At 37.1% G+C, this 19,642-nt stretch overlaps 1 protein-coding gene across 3 annotated transcripts in view; it reads left to right on the forward strand.

Moving 5' to 3' along the window:
* KLHL5 (kelch like family member 5) overlaps nucleotides 1–19,642 on the forward strand; it is a gene marked incomplete at both ends in the record, with an annotated part of 57,135 nt that overhangs the window by 29,084 nt on the left and 8,409 nt on the right. For all 3 annotated transcript variants that reach the window (XM_079715079.1, XM_079715077.1, XM_079715078.1), the window contains 3 exons: nucleotides 7,836–8,022; nucleotides 10,840–11,064; nucleotides 15,502–15,664. In XM_079715079.1, the coding sequence (XP_079571205.1) occupies nucleotides 7,836–8,022; nucleotides 10,840–11,064; nucleotides 15,502–15,664 (575 nt within the window). The remainder of the gene's footprint in view (nucleotides 1–7,835; nucleotides 8,023–10,839; nucleotides 11,065–15,501; nucleotides 15,665–19,642) is intronic.

A 19,642-nucleotide genomic window follows, 5' to 3' on the forward strand; every position in this document is an offset into this window, starting at 1 on the left:
TCTTGAGCATTATATATTATTTCCATCTGTTGTGAGCAAAAGTTACTGTTTGTTCTCTACCTTATAGAAACAAAAATCAGTGCTGATGCTTTATAAGAAAGACCTCTCTTCACAGATAGAATATTGTATGAATTCATAGGAGTGAAACTACACGAACTGATGACAATTCAGGAGCAATAACATCATAAAACATTTCTCTTAAAATCAGATTTAAAGATGAGAGGACTATTTTTGCTGATATCCAACAGAATTTTTTTCTTATCCTTTTCTAAATGAAAGAAAATAAAATCTGAAAAATCCTAGTGGACTTTGAAAAGAATCTGTGCAATTAAGTAACCTGACAATTTACTTCAGTCCTGTAGCTTCAAACATTTATGATACTATATTTGCATGACTCTAAGAGATCTTTAAAATTTCTTTTATCCAGGATACTGCTGATAATCATAGCCCTAAGATCTTAGAGTTGAAAGGCACTTTGGAGAACATTTAGTCTAACACCTGTTGTACAAATGAAGTAACAGACCAAAAAAGTAAAACCATATGCGCAAAATCTCAAAGTGATTGCATAAATCCCTTCTGCATTGTAGTTTTCTTTGGCTTTGTTACTTGGCTAACATCGTATATTAGAGTTATGAGACAGAGGTAGGACTTGAACCCAAATAAAGTTCTATGCCTTTTCCACTGAACTATTCTGCCTTTTGAATGTACTTTGTGTAAATTTGCAAGGTGGGGGGAGGGACATCAGGTGGAGGAAGAAATAGATTAAAAAATAAATCAGGGCTTCCCTGGTGGCACAGTGGTTGAGAGTCCACCTCCCGATGCAGGGGACACGGGTTCGTGCCCCGGTCTCGGAAGGTCCCACGTGCCGCGGAGCGGCTGGGCCCGTGAGCCATGGCCACTGAGCCTGCGTGTCCGGAGCCTGTGCTCCGCAACAGGAGAAGCCACAACAGTGAGAGGCCCGCATACCGCAAAAAAATAATAATTAAATAAATAAATAAAAATAAATAAATCAGTAATTACAGTATAATGAGATGAAGGCTGTGATCTATACATAAACATGGTATTATGAAAATAATTGGAGTGACCCACCCAGACCAATGGTGGTGAAGCTAGGAGAACCTCTGAAGTGTCAGTCAGTTTGCAGGCTGAGTTCACCACCCAAAAGAATGGGCATAATAGCCCAGGGAAGAAGGGGTTCTAGTTATAGAGCCATGAGCAAACATATCGTGTTCTGGAATTTGAAGATAGCTTGCATGGCTAGAGTACAGAAACAAAAGGGCAATGTTGAGATGAGGCTGGAGAGGTAAACAGACCAGATCGTGAAGGAACTCAGTCATGCCAAGGAGTTTGGATTTTATCCTAAAAGCAGTGAGGAAGCACTAAAGGGTTTTAAGTAGGGAATGGCATAATTATCATTTTAGTTTAGAAAGATCCTATAACTGCATTGCAGAGAATGGATTCGAGGAGTCAAAGTAGAAATACCCTAGGAAGGCTTTTGGATTCAGACCAGTGAATTAATCACTTCCTGGAAGTGGAGGTAGAGAAATTAATTACCAGAATCAAGAGCTATTTTGAAGGTAGAATTGATGCAACTTAATGACCAACTGAATGGTGCAGGTAAAAAAGAAAAAGAAGGGTCCAGAATAATTCTGATTTGTGCAACTAGGTTGATGAAGGTGCTGTTGATTAAGACAGAATACAGGATGAAGAGCTGATTTTGAAGGTGGGGAAGAAAGTAGAAGAACCCTTTTTCCCAGAGCTTCTCGACACCTTTAATCCTCTTAGAGTCTAAGAAGTTTTGAAAACTACTTATTTACATTGTTGAAGCCAAGGGGAAGAGAGTGACACTGATCAAAGAGAACATGAGGGTACTAGGGGTGGAACCCTAAAAATTACTAATATTTAGTGGTAGTCCCAAAGCTGCCTAAATACCTGTAGTACCATTAAAAAGAGATTGCAAGTTCTAGAAGGAGGAAATTTGGGGGGAGGGGCTGCATTGGGTCTCAGTTGCCACGTGGGCTTTCTTTAGTTGCTGCGAGAGGGGGCTACTCTTCTTTGTAGTGCATGGGCTTCTCATTGCGGTGGCTTCTCTTGTTGCAGAGCACGGGCTCTAGGCGCGCGGGCTTCCGTAGTTGTGGCTCGCGGGCTCTAGAGCACAGGCTCAGTAGTTGTGGCGCACGGGCTTAGTTGCTCCGTGGCATGTGGGATTTTCCCGGACCAAGGATCGAACCTGTGTCCCCTGCATTGACAGGCGGATTCTTAACCACTGCGCCACCAGGAAAGGAGGAAATTTTAACATCATCAGATGCTACAGAGAAGACAGATAAGGATGGAAAAACCACTGGATTAGCCCAATGGTTCTCAAAGTGTGATCCCCAACTATAGGAACAGCACCACATGGGTAATTGTTTAAGATGAAAATTATTAGGCCCCCAGTCTACACCTACTGAATCTGAAACTCTGGGGGTGGTTATTAAAACACAAGCTAGCTGTGTTTTAATAAGCCCTCAGGTGCACCTGTTGCCCACTCAAGTTTGAGAACCACTGTCTTAGCTTGATGAGTAGCAGTGATGGAAGCCACATTGCTCTGTATAATTTAAACAAGTTAATAACACCTCTTGGAGCACTGTTTTTCTTTTCTGCAGTGGTAATACTCTATTGCACCATTATGGCATTTAGAGATACTAGCAGGGTTTTTTTTTTTCTCCCTTGCTAAAAGTAAAGGGCAAGTTTGCAGACTTAGAGTTGTCAAGTGATGAAGTATTGAAGTAGACTCTGAAATCATCAAGAAAATGTTGGATTGTATTCTGAATGTTTTATTTTAAAAGATAGGAAAAGGATGAAGTTGCTAAGATCTTAAAAGTTCTCATCACACACCAAAAAATTGTAACTCTGTGGGGGTAGATGTTAACTAGACTTATTGTGATCATTTTCATATATATATATATATATATATATATATATCTCAAATCATTGTGTTGTACACCTGAAACTAATATGTTCTCTGTCAATTATATTTCAATAAAAAACAAAAGTGAAAAATGAAAACAAAAGAAGTCTAGTGCCTATCAAATAAATGACTAATATTTTTTAATTGACATTAGATCCAGTTACCTAATGAATTTACTTTTGTGAAATAATTCCTTTTTCAATGAGGTTTTACCCTACTCTGTTAATAAGAAACATTCTATCTACCCTAATTAGAAAGTGTTCAACTGACTTATAGTAATTTATTGTAGTGTAAAATAAATAAATTTTATTTATTTTAAGGAGTTAAAATGATATAGGAAATCATATATATCATTGTAATCCTCATCCAAATGATCATTTTAGTGTGGCTTTTTTTTTTAACTCTGAATAATCCAGAAGACAAGTGCGTGTGTAGTTTTATTTTACCTTTGAAAGCATTTCAGGCTTTTCTGTTTGATCCCATTTTAAATAATGTGCATAGAAATACAGTTGGCCCTCGAACAGCATGGGGATTAATCTGTGTATAATGTATAACCTCCATATCTGAGGTTCCTCTATATCTGTGGATTCAACCAGTGGACTGTGTAATACCGTGGTATTTACTACTGAAAAATATCTGTGTATAAGTGGACCTGTGTGTTTTGTATCCACGTTGTTCAAGGGTCAACTGCATTAGGACATTATTTTAAAGATTTTGACACCTAAATTCTTAATGTTCCCAATGGTTACCCTGTATTACAAGTAACTTGGCCTCCACTGTTCTGTTCTCAATTCTCATTATTGTTGTTTTTTTTTTTGTTTTTTTTTGCTGTACGCGGGCCTCTCGCTGCTGTGGCCTCTCCCGTTGCGGAGCACAGGCTCCGGACGCGCAGGCTCAGCGGCCATGGCTCACGGGCCCAGCCGCTCCGCGGCATGCGGGATCCTCCCGGACCGGGGCACGAACCCGCGTCCCCTGCATCGGCAGGCGGACTCTCAACCACTGCGCCACCAGGGAAGCCCCTCATTATTGTTTTTTACTAAAATTCAGAAATATAAAATGAGTCAGTATTTACATTTAGTATTTTATTTTACAAGTTTTGGATACCAAAACTTTTTTTAAAGGCTGTAGAGTTCATAAATCATTCACATTCTGTTTTTCACTCTTAGTAGTAGTTGAAGGGACAGTTTTAGTGAAATAGTCATATAGTGAACAAGTATGTGAGTGAAGATAAAAATTTACAAATGGAAAATGTTTCTTCTGTTTTCTAAATGTTTCCATTTTAATAATTTGCCATTCTTTTATGGCAGAGAAGGTACATAGTATTCACCTAAAATGAAGAGTATGAGAATCTGTATTTTGTAGTGCTTTATCAGTGCCTTCTGAATGATTTTCCAAATGATATCTGGTACCTTCCATTTGATTAATCTGATACTTAGATTAATGGATTCATATTTCCTTCCATTATTTTCATCTCTCTACTTAAATATAATTAATTCCATTTGTTCAAAAATTATAGATAATGTCAGCATGCTAAGAAATATATTTTACTTCATATTGCAGAAACTATTGAGTCTTACAAGACTTTACTTTCTATAATTTTTTCACATTTTTTTTTCAAAGGACTAAAGCAATTATATATAACCGAAGTAATATAAACACTAAGATTAATCTAAATGAACCAACTCAATGCATATTCATTAATGGCTTCTCTAGCAAGTATAACTATATTTTGTGTGCACAGAATAATATAGAATAATTAATACCAGAATTTATACTCTGGCATAGGTCCTGAGACTTATGTCTTAATTTGGCTTTTTTGCCTTTAGCACGCTGTTCTCAGTTTCCAAATGCCATAAACTATTTTACAGTGACTTTTGTTAGAGACTCTTCCTTCTCTTCCATTATCAGAATATGAACATACTCTCAACATTATTGGCCATTAAGACAATGCAAAGTAAAACTGCATTTCCCACTCACTCAAGTGGCTAAAAAGAGAAGATAGTAATAATTGTTGGTGAGATTGTGGAGAAACAGGAACCCTCATAGATTGCTGATGTGAATATAAATAGTGCAGCCACCTTGGAAAACAGTTTGACACTTTCTTAAAAAGTTAATATAAGTTTATGACATAACCCAGCAATTCTACTCCTAGGTATATACCCAAGAGAAATGAAAACATATATCCACATAAAGACTTGCACACAAATGTTCTTAGCAGCTTTATTCCTAATAGCCCAAAACTGGAAACAATATAAGTGTCCATCAACTGGTGAATGGATAGACAAAATGTGGTGTATCCATACAATGAATTATTATTCAACAGTAAAAAAAATGAAGTAGTGATACATGCTACACATTGATTAACCTCAAAAACATGCTAAATGAAAAAAGCAAGATACAAGAGACCGCATATTGTATGATTCTCTTTACACGAAACATCTAAGGGCAAATCTACAGAGACAGATTAGTGCTTGGAACAGGAGATAGGAACAGAGATAAACAGTAAACAGACATGCGGGATCTAAGCAGGGTAATGAAAATGTTTCAAAACTTTTATGATAATGGTTGCATAACTTGGTAAATTTACTAAAAATCATTGAATTGTATACTTGAAATGGTGAATTATAAAATATATAAAATATACCTTATATTATCAAATACAATCCTACAGTGTATCAAAAGGATAATACACTATGACCAGGAAGGTCTTTTTCTAGGAATACAAGAATGGTTGAGTATTAGGAAATCTGTCAAGGTAATTATATCAGTAACTTCAAGGAGAAAAAGCCATATGATCATATTAATAGATGTATAAAAGATACTGGAAAAATTAGCAACCATTCTTAATTTTAAAACTCTAAAGTAAAATAGGGAGAGAAGAAAACAACCTATCTATAACAAAGATGGATTACTAAATGCTATAGTAACTATTATCTTAAATAGTGAAACACTAAAAACATATCAATTTAAACCAGAAAAATGGATACTCTATATCACCGTAATTATTTAACATTGCTTTGAAGGTTTTAGCAACTACAATAATAAAATAAAAATGAAATAATTGGCATACATATTAGAAAAAGATGTAACTATCCCTATTTGGTGATTATTATGATTATATCCCTAATAGCTAGAGTTTGATAAGGGAATGTGGTAAAGTAGTAGGTTATGATACAAGTATACAATGACAAAAGATATGTAAAGTGGAAATTCAAAAATCCATTTCCAGTAGCAATAAAAATAATTTTTAAAATATATTTAATATATTATTTAATACATTTAATATAAAATTAGTATATTTAATTTAAAAAGACATAATAGTACCTATATAAAGAAAGCTATAAACAGTGGAAAGGCTTCTTGAACAAAAAGACTTAGCATCATAAAAATGTAAATTCTCCCAAAATTAATAAATTGAATGCAGTTCATACTAGAATGCCAACAGGATCAAGATGGCAAAGGGAAATGAGATAAATCTGTCTTAAGTTTATATGGAAAGTAAAGATGCAAAAATAGCCAAGAAAACTGTGAAAATGAATAGTGAGGGTAGATTTATATCATATAAGCAGGAAATGCCATAAAGATGCTGTAATAAAATATAGTATTAGAAAAGGAATAGACAAATAGATTAGAGGATCAAAGAGCAGATCTCATATATCCTGAGACTATTTATGACCAAGGTTCAATTCAGTTGGAAATGGAGGGAATTATTTAGTAAATGGTGCCAGTACAGAACTAGCTATTCATTTGGAAGAAAAAATATTTCTCAACTCATCTTCTGTTTAAAAATTAATTTCATATGGATCAATATCCTAAATGAAAGAAATAAGGCAATAAAGGGGCAGGGAGGGGGATGGAGAACCAAGTACAAAAAGAAAAAAAATAATTTTTTAAAAGGCAGGGTATGACCATATTTATGCATTTACATGAAATTACATAGGTAAAAAAATAGGATTCAGTGAAGTACAAGGAATTTTAATTCATTTAGAATAAATCACCATTTGGAGTTCTTTGCCCCTTAAAAAAATTGGAAAGTTTTGTTTTTGCTCTTGGTTGCTGGTTGAACATTCTTTAGAGTGGTCAGATAAATGCAGTCTAATTAGTCAACTCCTACTTATTATTCTTCAGTTAAAACTATTTCTAACTTAAAGAGTAAAATGATTTATTTTAGAAAATTTGGAACATACAGAAACATACAAAGAAAGATTATTTAAAACACCAGTTTCCCCACTACCCAGAGATAAGCACTATTAAGATTTTAAAGCATACCACTTCTCCTCAGTTTCTGTTTTTCAATGAAATGTAAAATGTAAATTTTGTAAATGTTGAATATTTTAGTTAAAAATAGATGTCCAGACTTGGATTTTTTTTTTAACTTTTCGCTTTATCTTTTTAAATTTTTTTATTTATTTATTTATTTTAATTTTTTTGGCTGCATTGGGTCTTAGTTGTGACACACAGGATCTTTGTTGAGGCATGCAGGATCTTTCCTTGTGGTGTGCAGGCATCTCTCTAGTTGTGTCGCGTGGGCTCCAGGTTACGTGGGCTCTGTGGTTTGCGGCATGAAGGCTCTCTAGTTGAGGCTCACGCAAGCTCAGTAGTTGTGGCATGCAGGCTTAGTTGCCCCACACCATGTGGGATCTTAGTTCCCTGACCAGGAATCGAACCCACGTTCCCTACATTGGAAGGCAGATTCTTTACCACTGGAAAGCCCCTTGGATTTTTTTTTTAATGAGATCATTTCCATTTGTGAACTAGTTTATTCTTTCAACCTTACTTTATAAGTAAACCTTATAAGAACCTTATAAGAAAACCTTATAAGAAACCTTATAAGAAAACCTTATTTTCTTGGTCATTCAATACACATACTCACTATTTCTTCTAGTTCCTAGCAGACATGGAAAATAATGCACTTTTTCGAGATGATATAGAATGTCAGAAACTAATTATGGAAGCAATGAAGTATCACCTACTACCAGAGAGACGGCCCATGTTACAGAGTCCTCGGACAAAACCTAGGAAGTCAACTGTTGGTACATTATTTGCAGTTGGAGGAATGGATTCAACAAAAGGTATTAAATAATCTTTTATTTGAAGGAATGGAAAAAATGAATATTTTAAAAATTTTTATTGAAGTATAGTTCATTTACAACGTTATGTTAGTTTCAGGTATACAGCAGAGTGATTCATCTATACATATACATATATCCACTCTTTTTATACATTCTTTTCTCACATAGAGGAAAGAGTAATACTCATTACAGAGTATTGAGTAGAGTTCCCTGTGCTATACAGTAGGTCCTTATTAGTTATCCATTTTATATATAGTAGTGTGTATATATCAATCCCAATCTCCCAATTTATCCCTCTCCCCTTTTCACCCTGTTAACCATAAGATTGTTTTCTACATCTGTAACTCTATTTCTGTTTTGTAAGTAAGTTCATTTGTACCATTTTTGAAGATTCCACATATAAGTCATGTCATACAATATTTGTCTTTCTCTGTCTGACTTACTTTACTCAGTATGACAATCTCTAGGTCCATCCATGTTGCTGCAGATGGCATTATTTCGTTCTTTTTTATGGCTGAGTAGTATTCCATTGTATATATGTCCCACATCATCTTTTTTTTTTTTTTTTGCGGTACTCGGGCCTCTCACTGTTGCGGCCTCTCCCACTGTGGAGCACAGGCTCCGGACGTGCAGGCTCAGCGGCCATGACTCACGGGCCCAGCCGCTCCGCGGCATGTGGGATCCTCCCAGACCGGGGCACGAACCCGCGTCCCCTGCATCGGCAGGCGGACTCTCAACTACTGTGCCACCAGGGAAGCCCCTGGAGATACATTTTTTAAGATGTGTGTTTTAGACTGTATTTTAAAATCTTATGTTTTTAAGAATATGTTTGATATTAGCAAAAGAATTTTTAGTTACTAGTTCATAAGACTATGATACTGCTTAGTGAACTAGATCTAAAAGGAATAACTTAAAATTCAAATTAAAAATCTTCTTTAAATTCATTAGTGAAGAGAGATGATTAGCAATGCCTTTTTATTTGAGGAAGGAAGAAGTTTTTAAGGTCAAGTTTAGAGTGATGATTCAAGTATACTATTACATAAAATAATCTGAGTGTATGAGTAAAATCTCATTAAGGCTAAAAATTACAAAGAATATTATTCAAATTCAAATATATATATATATTTTTTAATATATTTATTTATTTATTTTTGGCTGTGTTGGGTCATCGTTGCTGTGCACGGCCTTTCTTCGTTGTGGTGCACAGGCTCCTTGTTGCAGTGAATTCTCTTGTTGCGGAGCACGGGCTCTAGGCACACGGGCTTCAGTAGTTGCAGCACGCAGGCTCAGTAGTTGTGTCTCATGGGCTCTAGAGTGCAGGCTCTGTAGTTGTGGCACGCGGGCTTAGTTGCTCCATGGCATGTGGGATCTTCCCGGACCAGGGCTCGAACCCCTGTCCCCTGCATTGGCAGGCGGATTCTTAACCACTGTGCCACCAGGGAAGTCCTCAAAAATATTTTTGAACAGCTACTGTATACAGTGGAGTCTATTATATGCCACTGAGAATGCAAAGATGGAAAGAGACTTGGCATTTTTTGCAAATAACTTAAAATTTTTGTAAAGTAAATAAAAAATAATAAAACTCAAATATATAAGAAAAATATATTTTATATATATGCATATATATACACACACACATATATATAAACCTTCAAAGGTTTCTTGCCATATATGTATATGGCAAAACTGTTTCTAAATTTTAGGAGATATCAATAGCGTCTGTGCTCTGGTGACCTAATTGTAGCAAATACTTTAGAATAAATGTTTGTCTTGATTGTAATTTTGTAAGAATAGCACTGATAGCATGTTGTATTAGAAGCTTAGAAGAGAGAAGTAAAGTCGATACTAATTGAACTCTTCATACCTGGGGGTTGGGTGTTTGTTTGTTTTAGCGGAGTAGGTCTTTTTTTTTCTTAATTCCACTATTCTTACCTCATAAAGAGAAAAAAAGAGTTCCTTGGCTCTTCTAATTCTTAAAAAAATGTAGACACTGTCCAGCAGTTATTTCCTAAACTTTCCACTCTCATAGCTCCCAAAGCACTTGATGCACACTTATGCTCTTGTCTTTCCTGGTTGCAGTAGAGTGTGTATCCTCTCCCTTCTCCTATCAAAGCCCCTCCCCTGTGCCCTGATACGGCCCTTTCCTGCCTCTTCAGGAACCTCCCACCATTAATGAGGATCCCTTCATCTCCTGTATTTTCAGCTTCCTTCCCCACAACTAGATCCTTCCCATTGACTCAAGTTTTTCCGCTTTTAAAAGCAAAACAAAATGAAACCTCCCTCAACCCACTGAGTAATTCTTATCTCTCTCTTCCTTTTTGTAGCCAGGCTTCTTAGAGGAATCGTCTATGCTCACTGTCTCCATTTCCTCACCTCCCAATCATGTCTCAACTGCTCAAACAAGGGACCCTGCCTAAAGTCATCAGTGACCTCCATGCAGCTAAATCCAGTCATACTTTTTAGTCTTCATCTTACTTGATACTCTCAGCAGCTATACACTTTTTTACTTTGGCTTCCACGGTGCTAAACTACCCTGCTTTCCTCCCACTTCTGGCTGTTGCTACTCAGCCCCCTTTGTCAGATAATCCTTTCTCATTTGACCTCTTAGTACCAGAGCCAGGTGTACTCTGGTACTAGAGAATAGTAGGAGATGAGGACAGAGATACAAGCAAGGATGAGCTCATGCAGGGGGCTTATTGTAATATATTAAATGTATTACTGTCACTGCTAATAATATACTTTTGTATGTCTAATTTCATAAAACACTCAAGCATGGTGAGCTTTTTATTTGCCTAACTTCTATCTATCACTATTAAGGAGCAACAAGCATTGAAAAATATGATCTCCGTACAAATATGTGGACTCCTGTAGCCAATATGAATGGGAGGAGGCTGCAGTTTGGCGTTGCAGTGTTAGATGACAAACTGTATGTGGTTGGAGGAAGAGATGGACTGAAGACTTTGAATACTGTAGAATGCTACAACCCGAAAACAAAAACTTGGAGTGTGATGCCTCCTATGTCTACACATAGGCATGGCCTTGGTAAGCATAACTGCAGATTCGTTCATAAGGTCATACCCTAGGCTTGCACGGCATTTTCACATTCTTTACCAGGCAGAAGAGCAGTGTGGCAGCTGCTGGGCCAACAGCAGTCACCAAGCGTTCCTGCACATGCTCCCTGTCATCTGAGAAGCAGAAACAGAAAACAAGCCTGTACATAAATGTATATTGTGCAACCAGCACAAGTGAAAATGTGAATATTTAAGAACTGTGGTGTACCACGATGGACTGACAAGCCACCTTTTGACATGTGGGTTCTATGTTGACAATTAGTGTTATCTAACCTAATTGAAAGGCATACTTATTTAAAAACCTTTAGCATTATTGTTTTTCATCTATATCCCTTATTTTTTAAGCAGAAATGAGTATGACACAGAAAAATTTTGAGGTGGCACAGAGAATGTAATGATAGAGGCTTTTTATTCTTTAATTCTATAATTCACTGAGCAGATATTGATTAGTGTGTGCTATATGCCATGCTCTGTGTTCTGTAGGTATACAAAGATGAGGAAGATGAGGCTTGCAATGTATGTGTATCATCCAGATTTTGCTGCATAACAAGCCACTTTCAAAACTTGGAGGCTTAAACCATGAACCATTTATTTAGCTCATGGATCTGTGTATCAGCTGAGCAGTTCTTCTGGTCTGGACTGTCTTAGGAGATTTCTGCTGGGTTTTCTCATGAATCTAGGTTGGGCAGGCAGGCTGGTTGTCTGGTTGATCTAGAATGACCTCACTCACGTGTGTACTGGTAGACAGGCTGTCAGCCTGGGCAGCAGAGGCAACTGGGCTATATGATGCAATCATTCAGGCTAGCCCAGGCTTCTGCACATGGTGGCAGTCACAGGGTTTCAAAAGCCGGAAGAGAAGGCATGCTCCAATGCACAAACACTTTTCAAGCTTCTGCTTGCCTCTTGTTTGCTAACATCCCATTGGCCAAAACAAGTCACATGGCCAAGCCCAGATTCAAAGGATAGAGAAATAGACTCCTCCTCTTGATGGGAGGACCTACAAGAATCACTTTGAAAATAAGCATGTATTCTGGGAAAGGAAGAATATGTGACCATATCGTCAATTTATCACAATTTGGAAAATGTTTAAAATAGTCGCAATAAAGAATTTGATAGGTTATCATAAAAGATGAGTTAAAAGATGAATGAGTAGCAGTGAAAGGATAGTTGAGTTTGGATAGCATAGGTTTCTACTATACTCAATTTATTAATACTGAGCACCATAGTAGAGGTTTCCCAAAAGGCCAGTGAAAAATATCTAGGCATGAAGATTGGTATGGTGGTGGGTACAGCAAAAAATCAAAGAGACAAGGGATTCTACTAGTTGCATTTAGGTTTCAATGAAAGATGATCTTAAATTTCAAGTTAGGTAAGTGAGTAAAACCAGACAGTTGGGGCTACGGTACTGAGAGAAGAGCTTAAAATTAACTATATGAAATTTAACAAAGAAAACCATAACACATTACTCTTGAGTCCATAAAATCAACTATTACGTAGGCACAGAACAGGAAGATATATCTTAAAAGCAACATGAACAGGACTTACAAATTTGTGTTGACCATAAAATCCAGGGTCAAAAGTGTGATTCAGCTGCAAACTTTCCCCTACTATGGGGAAAAGAAAATCAATTCTAACTTAAGATAAATCTTATAGATATAGTGTCACATAGAATGAGAATGCCCATGATCCAGCTATGTCTTGTGCAGATGAGATTGTGCATGGAATACTATCATTAGTTCTAGGTACCATACAAAAGACTTTATTGAACTGCAGCAAGTTCAGAGGAGAATGATCATATCACTCAAAGTGTCTTCCTTAAGCCTTTATTTCCATTTTTGTGTCATTCAAAACAGCTTTGTTGTAACTAGTTTACCTTATAATAAATAATGTTTTAAATTTGAACTTATAAAAGAAATCTTAAGTAAATTTTAAATTACTTAATTACACTCACACACACATATATATAATTGAATATGTATTATATGTAATTGGAGATAGATAGATTAGATAGATAGATAGATAGATCTCCTATAGCCAGTACTGGCAGGACACAAATGAGTGGAATGATATGTTGGTTTTGGTCATACATGAATGGTGACTATTTATGTCATCTGGCCATGATTTCACAAAAGTCAATGTCTTCGTATCACAATATTTGTGTTTTGGCCTTCGAGTGATACGTATTTATATCTCACCTGACTATGGTCATATCATACCTCTTCTCAAAACCCTCTGCTGGCTTTCCATCTCATTTAGAATAAAATCCAAAGTCCTTACAATAGTCCCGACCACCATGTGATTTGACTCCACCCTTCCTCTCATCTCCTACTCTCTCCCCCTTACTCACCTTCCACAGCCAACTGGCCTCCTTGCTGTATGTACCACAGACACACTAAGCATGCCTCAGGGCCTTTGTACATACTGTTCTCTTTATCTCACCTTCTTCTCCCCCAGATACCTTCATGTCTGGTTTCCTAACTTCATTCATATTTTTGTTCAAATGTCACTTTATCTGAGAGGTCTCCCTTGATCCTCTCTACTCTTTTATTTTGCTCCATTTTTTTCCTTTAAAAAAATTTTTTTAAAGATATAATTATTTATTTATTTTTGTCTGTTGGGTTTTTGTTGCTGAACGAGGGCTTTCTCTAGTTGTGGCAAGAGGGGTCTACTCTTCGTTGCGGTGAGCGGGCTTTCTATTACGGTGGCTTCTCCTGTTGCAGAGCACGGGCTCTAGGCGCGCGGGCTTTGGTAGTTGCCGCACACAGGCTCAGTAGTTGTGGCATGCGGGCTCTAGAGCGCAGGCTCCGTAGTTGTGGCTCAAGGGCTTAGTTGCTCCTTGGCATGTGGGATCTTCCCAGACCACGGATCGAACCCGTGTCCCCTGCATTGGCAGGTGGATTCTTTTTTTTTTTTTTTTTGCGGTACGCGGGCCTCTCACTGTTATGGCCTCTCCCATTGCGGAGCACAGGCTCCGGACGCGCAGGCCCAGCGGCCATGGCTCACGGGCCTAGCCGCTCCGCGGCATGTGGGATCTTTCCCGACCGGGGCACGAACCCGTGTCCCTTGCATCAGCAGGCGGATTCTTAACCACTGCGCCACCAGGGAAGCCCCCGGCAGGTGGATTCTTATCCACTGTGCCACCAGGTAAGTCCCGCTACTTTTTTTTTTTCTTATTAGCGCTTATCAATGCCTGAAATATACTTTGTATCTGTTTCCTAACTAAAATGTTAGGTCGGGGCTTCCCTGGTGGCACAGTGGTTAAGAATCTGCCTGCCAATGCGGGGGACATGGGTTCAGGCCCTTGCCCAGGAAGACCCCACATGCCACGGAGCAGCTAGGCCTGTGCGCCACAACTACTGAGCCTGTGCTCTGGAGCCCACGAGCCAGAGCTGCTGAAGCCCGCATGCCTGGAGCCTGTGCTCCGCAGCAAGAGAGGCCACCACAGTGAGGCCCGCGCAGTGCAATGAGGAGTGGCCCCCACTCTCCACAACTAGAGAAAGCCTGCATGCAGCAATGAAGACCCAAAGCAGCCAAAAATAAATAAATAAATGATTAAAATAAAATAAAATATTAGGTCCGTCAGGGTAGAGCCCTTATCTATTATGTTCTACTAAGTGCCTGACACTTAGTAGAAACTCAATAGCTATTTGTTTGAATAAATGAACAAATGAAATTTGGCTTGGTTCCCTTGCAATGAAACACTCCAATAGATTGTGGGATCAAATCTACGGCAAAATCTCATGAATTTGAATTAAAGGGAGAAAAGAATAAAATTGCTGTGTTCTAATATATTATAAATCCAAATTATTGACAAATGTTTTAAATATGGCAATGTGTGCATCTTGTATTTCTTTAAAATACCTTTCCCCTGTTGGACCTCAAACTACTGCCTCTAACACTTTTAAGGGCTACAGTGCTATTGCTCCCCCTCACCCACCCACCTGTCTACCAAGAAGAGCTATGAGGAAGCCAGATATCTCTTTTTTTTAATTTTTATTATTTTTTAGAATAATTATTTATTTTATTTATTTTTGGCTGTGTTGGGTCTTCGTTTCTGTGCAAGGGCTTTCTCCAGTTGTGGCAAGCGGGGGCCACTCTTCATTGCCGTGCGCGGGCCTCACTGTCGCGGCCTCTCGTTGCGGAGCACAGGCTCCAGACACACAGGCTCAGTAATTGTGGCTCACTGGCCTAGTTGCTCCGTGGCATGCGGGATCTTCCCAGACCAGGGCTCGAACCCGTGTCCTCTGCACTGGCAGGCAGATTCTCAACCACTGCGCCACCAGGGAAGCCCACCAGATATCTTTATCATAAATTTTTGCCTAGTTAAATTTGCATGTTAAAGGTTCATTGTACTTGCATTTCAGTTAAAAGATTTTTAAGTCATTGCTTCTTTCCTGTCTCCTTGTAGGTGTGGCTGTACTGGAAGGTCCTATGTATGCAGTAGGAGGGCATGATGGTTGGAGCTATCTGAATACAGTGGAAAGATGGGACCCTCAGGCTCGCCAGTGGAATTTTGTTGCCACTATGTCCACTCCCAGAAGCACAGTAGGCGTGGCAGTACTAAGTGGAAAGTAAGGAAATATTTAAGGTTCCACTTAAAACACAATAAATTAAATGTATTAACCTATATCTTGTCCAACTTAAAGATATATAGACATCATGAGGGAAATAACTGTGAGTGATGTAAACAAACTTTTTAAATAGTCTCTTTTTATAATAGCTCTAAATATAAATAGCTCAACATTATTAGTCTTTTATTCTAATGTGCAGATATTATAAATTTCTAGTTGTCATTTTGAGTGAATAAATTTTATATGAATATTCAATGTAGTCAAAATCTGGTGGTTCATATAGCTTTAAAAGTATATGGTCTTTTTTTTTTTTTTTTTTTTTTTTCCCGGTACGTGGGCCTCTCACCGCCGTGGCCTCTCCCATTGCGGAGCACAGGCTCTGGACGCACAGGCCCAGCGGCCACGGCCCACAGGCCTAGCCGCTCCGCGGCATGCGGGATCTTCCTGGACCGGGGCACGAACCCGTGTCCCCTGCATCGGCAGGCGGACTCTCAACCGCTGCACCACCAGGGAAGCCCCTAAAAGTATATGATCTTTTAAAAGTTGTATGGTCTCCCTCATGTTTCCCTAAATAATTCTTTCCATTTCTTCTACTGATTTTTCCTTACTTTTACTTCCTTCTTATCTTGATAAACTGCTGAAACTAGAATGCATTTAGAAAGAGGTGCTTTCTTGCTTCTTATCTGCTCTAAATAGAGTAAACAAATTTGGATAGAGCCACCACTCAAATACTAAATACATAGTATCTTTTTCAGGCCTTTCTTCCATAAAATGAAGCCCTTATGGTTATTAAATAAAAGTTGTTTGTTGCATACCTTTACTCACTTAAAATGTTTTATCATCGTTTCCAGGAAGAGGAAAGAACCAAGGTTAAAACATAGAGACTTAAAATTATTTGTTGGATTGTTACTGATTATCAAAAAAATGAGAAAATGTTAGAAATATTTTTATATTTTATGACCTAAGGTCTTGTTTCCTCAGGACCTGTTAGTTGCGTCCTTTTTTTGTTGTTAATTTTTAGCATGATTACAAGTAATAAGATACAGAAATAGAAACCCATTTTTTAAATATATCTGATCTCAATACACCTCCCCTCATTTGTTTTAGCTAAAGAAATGACTTCAAATTTTATCACTACATTTCTTTCCTAGTTCTTTGGTAGAAGAGTCAGCCACCAAAGAGTATAGAAAGTGAAGAAAAAGAAATTACTGTTTCTGGCTAGAAGTATTTATTTCTAATAGAAGACATAAGAATAAATGCCTTCTCTAAAACCTGATTTCCAGACCTACAGTATCCTGGACTTCTAGGCATAGAAGTATCTTACTTTCTTACCTTTTCTTGCTCTCTAATGAGAAATAAATATTTCTGTATTTAACCTACCTGAAGCACAATTTATTGAGTATAATTCTGAGAGTACCTAATAATATCAGAAGCTAAGGACTTCTTATCTACTAAGTAGTAAGACAGTTGATTTTGAAAGTATCATATATCTACATTGTGATTTTAACTGGTTTATTGGGGTAGACTGGTCACTTTGTCCCTAACCTTAACTCTCTCCCTTTCATTCTTCATTTTAGAGACTCACCTAATGTTCTGCCTAAAACACAAATAGGACCATGTCACTTTCCTACTTAAAACCTTTCAGTAGCTTATCTGACCAAGCCTCCTTTTTGATCTTGCCTCTGTCCACCTCTCTAGCCTCTTCTCTCTCCTCTACCCATGCATAATACACTCCAGCAAAACTAATCTATTTGTGAAAAATACATTTTGTTTCACATTCCTATTATCTTTTAACCGACACCATCTTTCTTAGAATATTGTTTCCCCCACTTTCCTTCCTGGCAAACTCAGCATCCTTGAAACTTGCTTAAATATCACCTCCAGGAAACCTCCAATCCCCACTCTCGTCTCTTCATTCCCCCTGCACTGATTGTCCATTCCATCCTCAGCAATTTTACTGTATATAATTTGTATATAATTGTATTGCAGCATGTACCACTCTATTATTGTAGTTATTGACTGGTCCATCTCCTATAGCAGATCATGGTCTTCAACGACCTGATCTGACTTCTTGTTTCTTACACCTAGCACAGTATCCAGCACATAAATCTGAAGTGTGCAACCTTAGTGAAGAACATCCTGGTACCAATTATATGCAGTAGTGCTTTAATCACCCCAAGAAGAGGATGTGTTAATCCATCAACCACCATTTTTCTAAGCTTGCACTAAAATTAAGTAGCAATGTTTTAAAATATTTTGTTAGTTTCCATTTTGGGGTACAAATCCAGAACCTGGAAAAAATAGAAATTATGTTGTTAATATTTTAAATATGCAGTTGATTGAAAAAATTACTTATATATCTTCTCTCTACCAGTCCTTTGTGATTTAAAACAAATCATTTCTCTATGCCTCAATTTTTTTAATTTATAAAATGAAAAGCCCAGTTAAATACTGTTTTTGTTATTTTAAATTATTTTACAATGCTTCCTGATGCAAAATGTGGTTCGTTTCTTTAGGGAAGAACTGTTTTGACGTTTTGTGAGTTACACTCTGTATCTTAAAATTTTGAAAATGTTAAAATTTTTATTTCTGCCATGTTTGACAGAAAGAAGCTTAGTCTAAACTTCCAGTTGCTCAGGCTACTTTTAAGCCATTGGCTGGCAAATACTTTTGTCAATAGAATCTTTCTTTCAAGTGAAATCTTACAAAAACCTCGATACTTAAGGCAAATGGAGGTTCAAGTTTATAATAAGCTTATTTTAAATTTATTATAAGTGTGAGTTTATAATATTTACTTACTGTAAAAATCAATGTAGAAGAATAAGTCTGTTTTAAAGAACACAGATTATTTCTGTTTTGTTTTGGTTGTCCAGTATGAAGAAAATCCTGATTCACAGATAAGAAGCTGAAATTGGTAATAGTTATTTTAACTACTAGAGCAATTTAATTGGAATCACAGGAAATTCTTCAGTTAAATTGCTCAAGTAGTTTGAAAGTAGTAGACATTTTTTTTCTCAGCTGAATCTCAAACAGTATCTACCAACCACTTGTGTTCTTGATCATAATTTTAGAAGTCAGGTGAAACCTAAATCTTATTTTTAAATATTTAGTACAATACTATTGCAATTTGACATAATATTTCTCTTTTTATTGTAATAGATATTGTCATGGGGAAGAAAGATGAGTTCTGAATCTTGCATGACGTTTAATTGAGCCAGGTGATATTTTTGAAAATTAAAACTACTTTTTAATCTTTAATTTTTAATGAACCGTTTTGGGGGCCCCCTAACATCCTCCACAGAGTCCTGGTCTTAGAATACAGTTTGAAAACCATTGCATGAGATATGATTCTTCAGAAAGTGTTACAATACATTTTAGCCCTTAATATTATCTCAATATGAATGTTGTTTGTACATTTAACATCTCCTAAAATACCATTTCCTAAAAGAATGCAAATAGAGACAATTTATTTTTCCCCTTTAACACATACCATGTTTACCATGTGCCAGGCAATATTCAAAGTACTTTAAATTTGATGACCAATAATCCTGTGAGGCATGGCTTCTAGATTTTATGGATGATGAAGTTCAGGCAGACGGAGATTAAATAACTTGTCCACAGTCACAGCTAGTAAGTGATAAGTGGTAGAACCAGGATTCAAACCCAGAGAGTCTGGCTCCAGAGTTCATGCTCTAAATCACTGTACTACACCACTTTTCACAAGGAAGACCCATGAATTCACTGTGAAGAGGGTAGGGTGCTGGAAGCCTATGATACTATATGTGTGTGTGTACATACATTTTTAGTTATTGACATTTTCTAGTTGTTGATTCCTTCTAATATTCTATGATCCATATTTAGGTAATTATTTTTCCAAGTATTAGTTAAAGATGAGGACAGCTTAATATTAAGAACAGTAGCACAAAAAATAGTTTTTAACAGATAAAATTTTTAACAGATTAAAGTTTCAAATAAATT

This window comes from Hyperoodon ampullatus, assembly GCF_949752795.1.
Source record: "Hyperoodon ampullatus genome assembly, chromosome: 1".
In the NCBI taxonomy this organism is placed as follows: Eukaryota; Metazoa; Chordata; class Mammalia; order Artiodactyla; family Ziphiidae; genus Hyperoodon; species Hyperoodon ampullatus.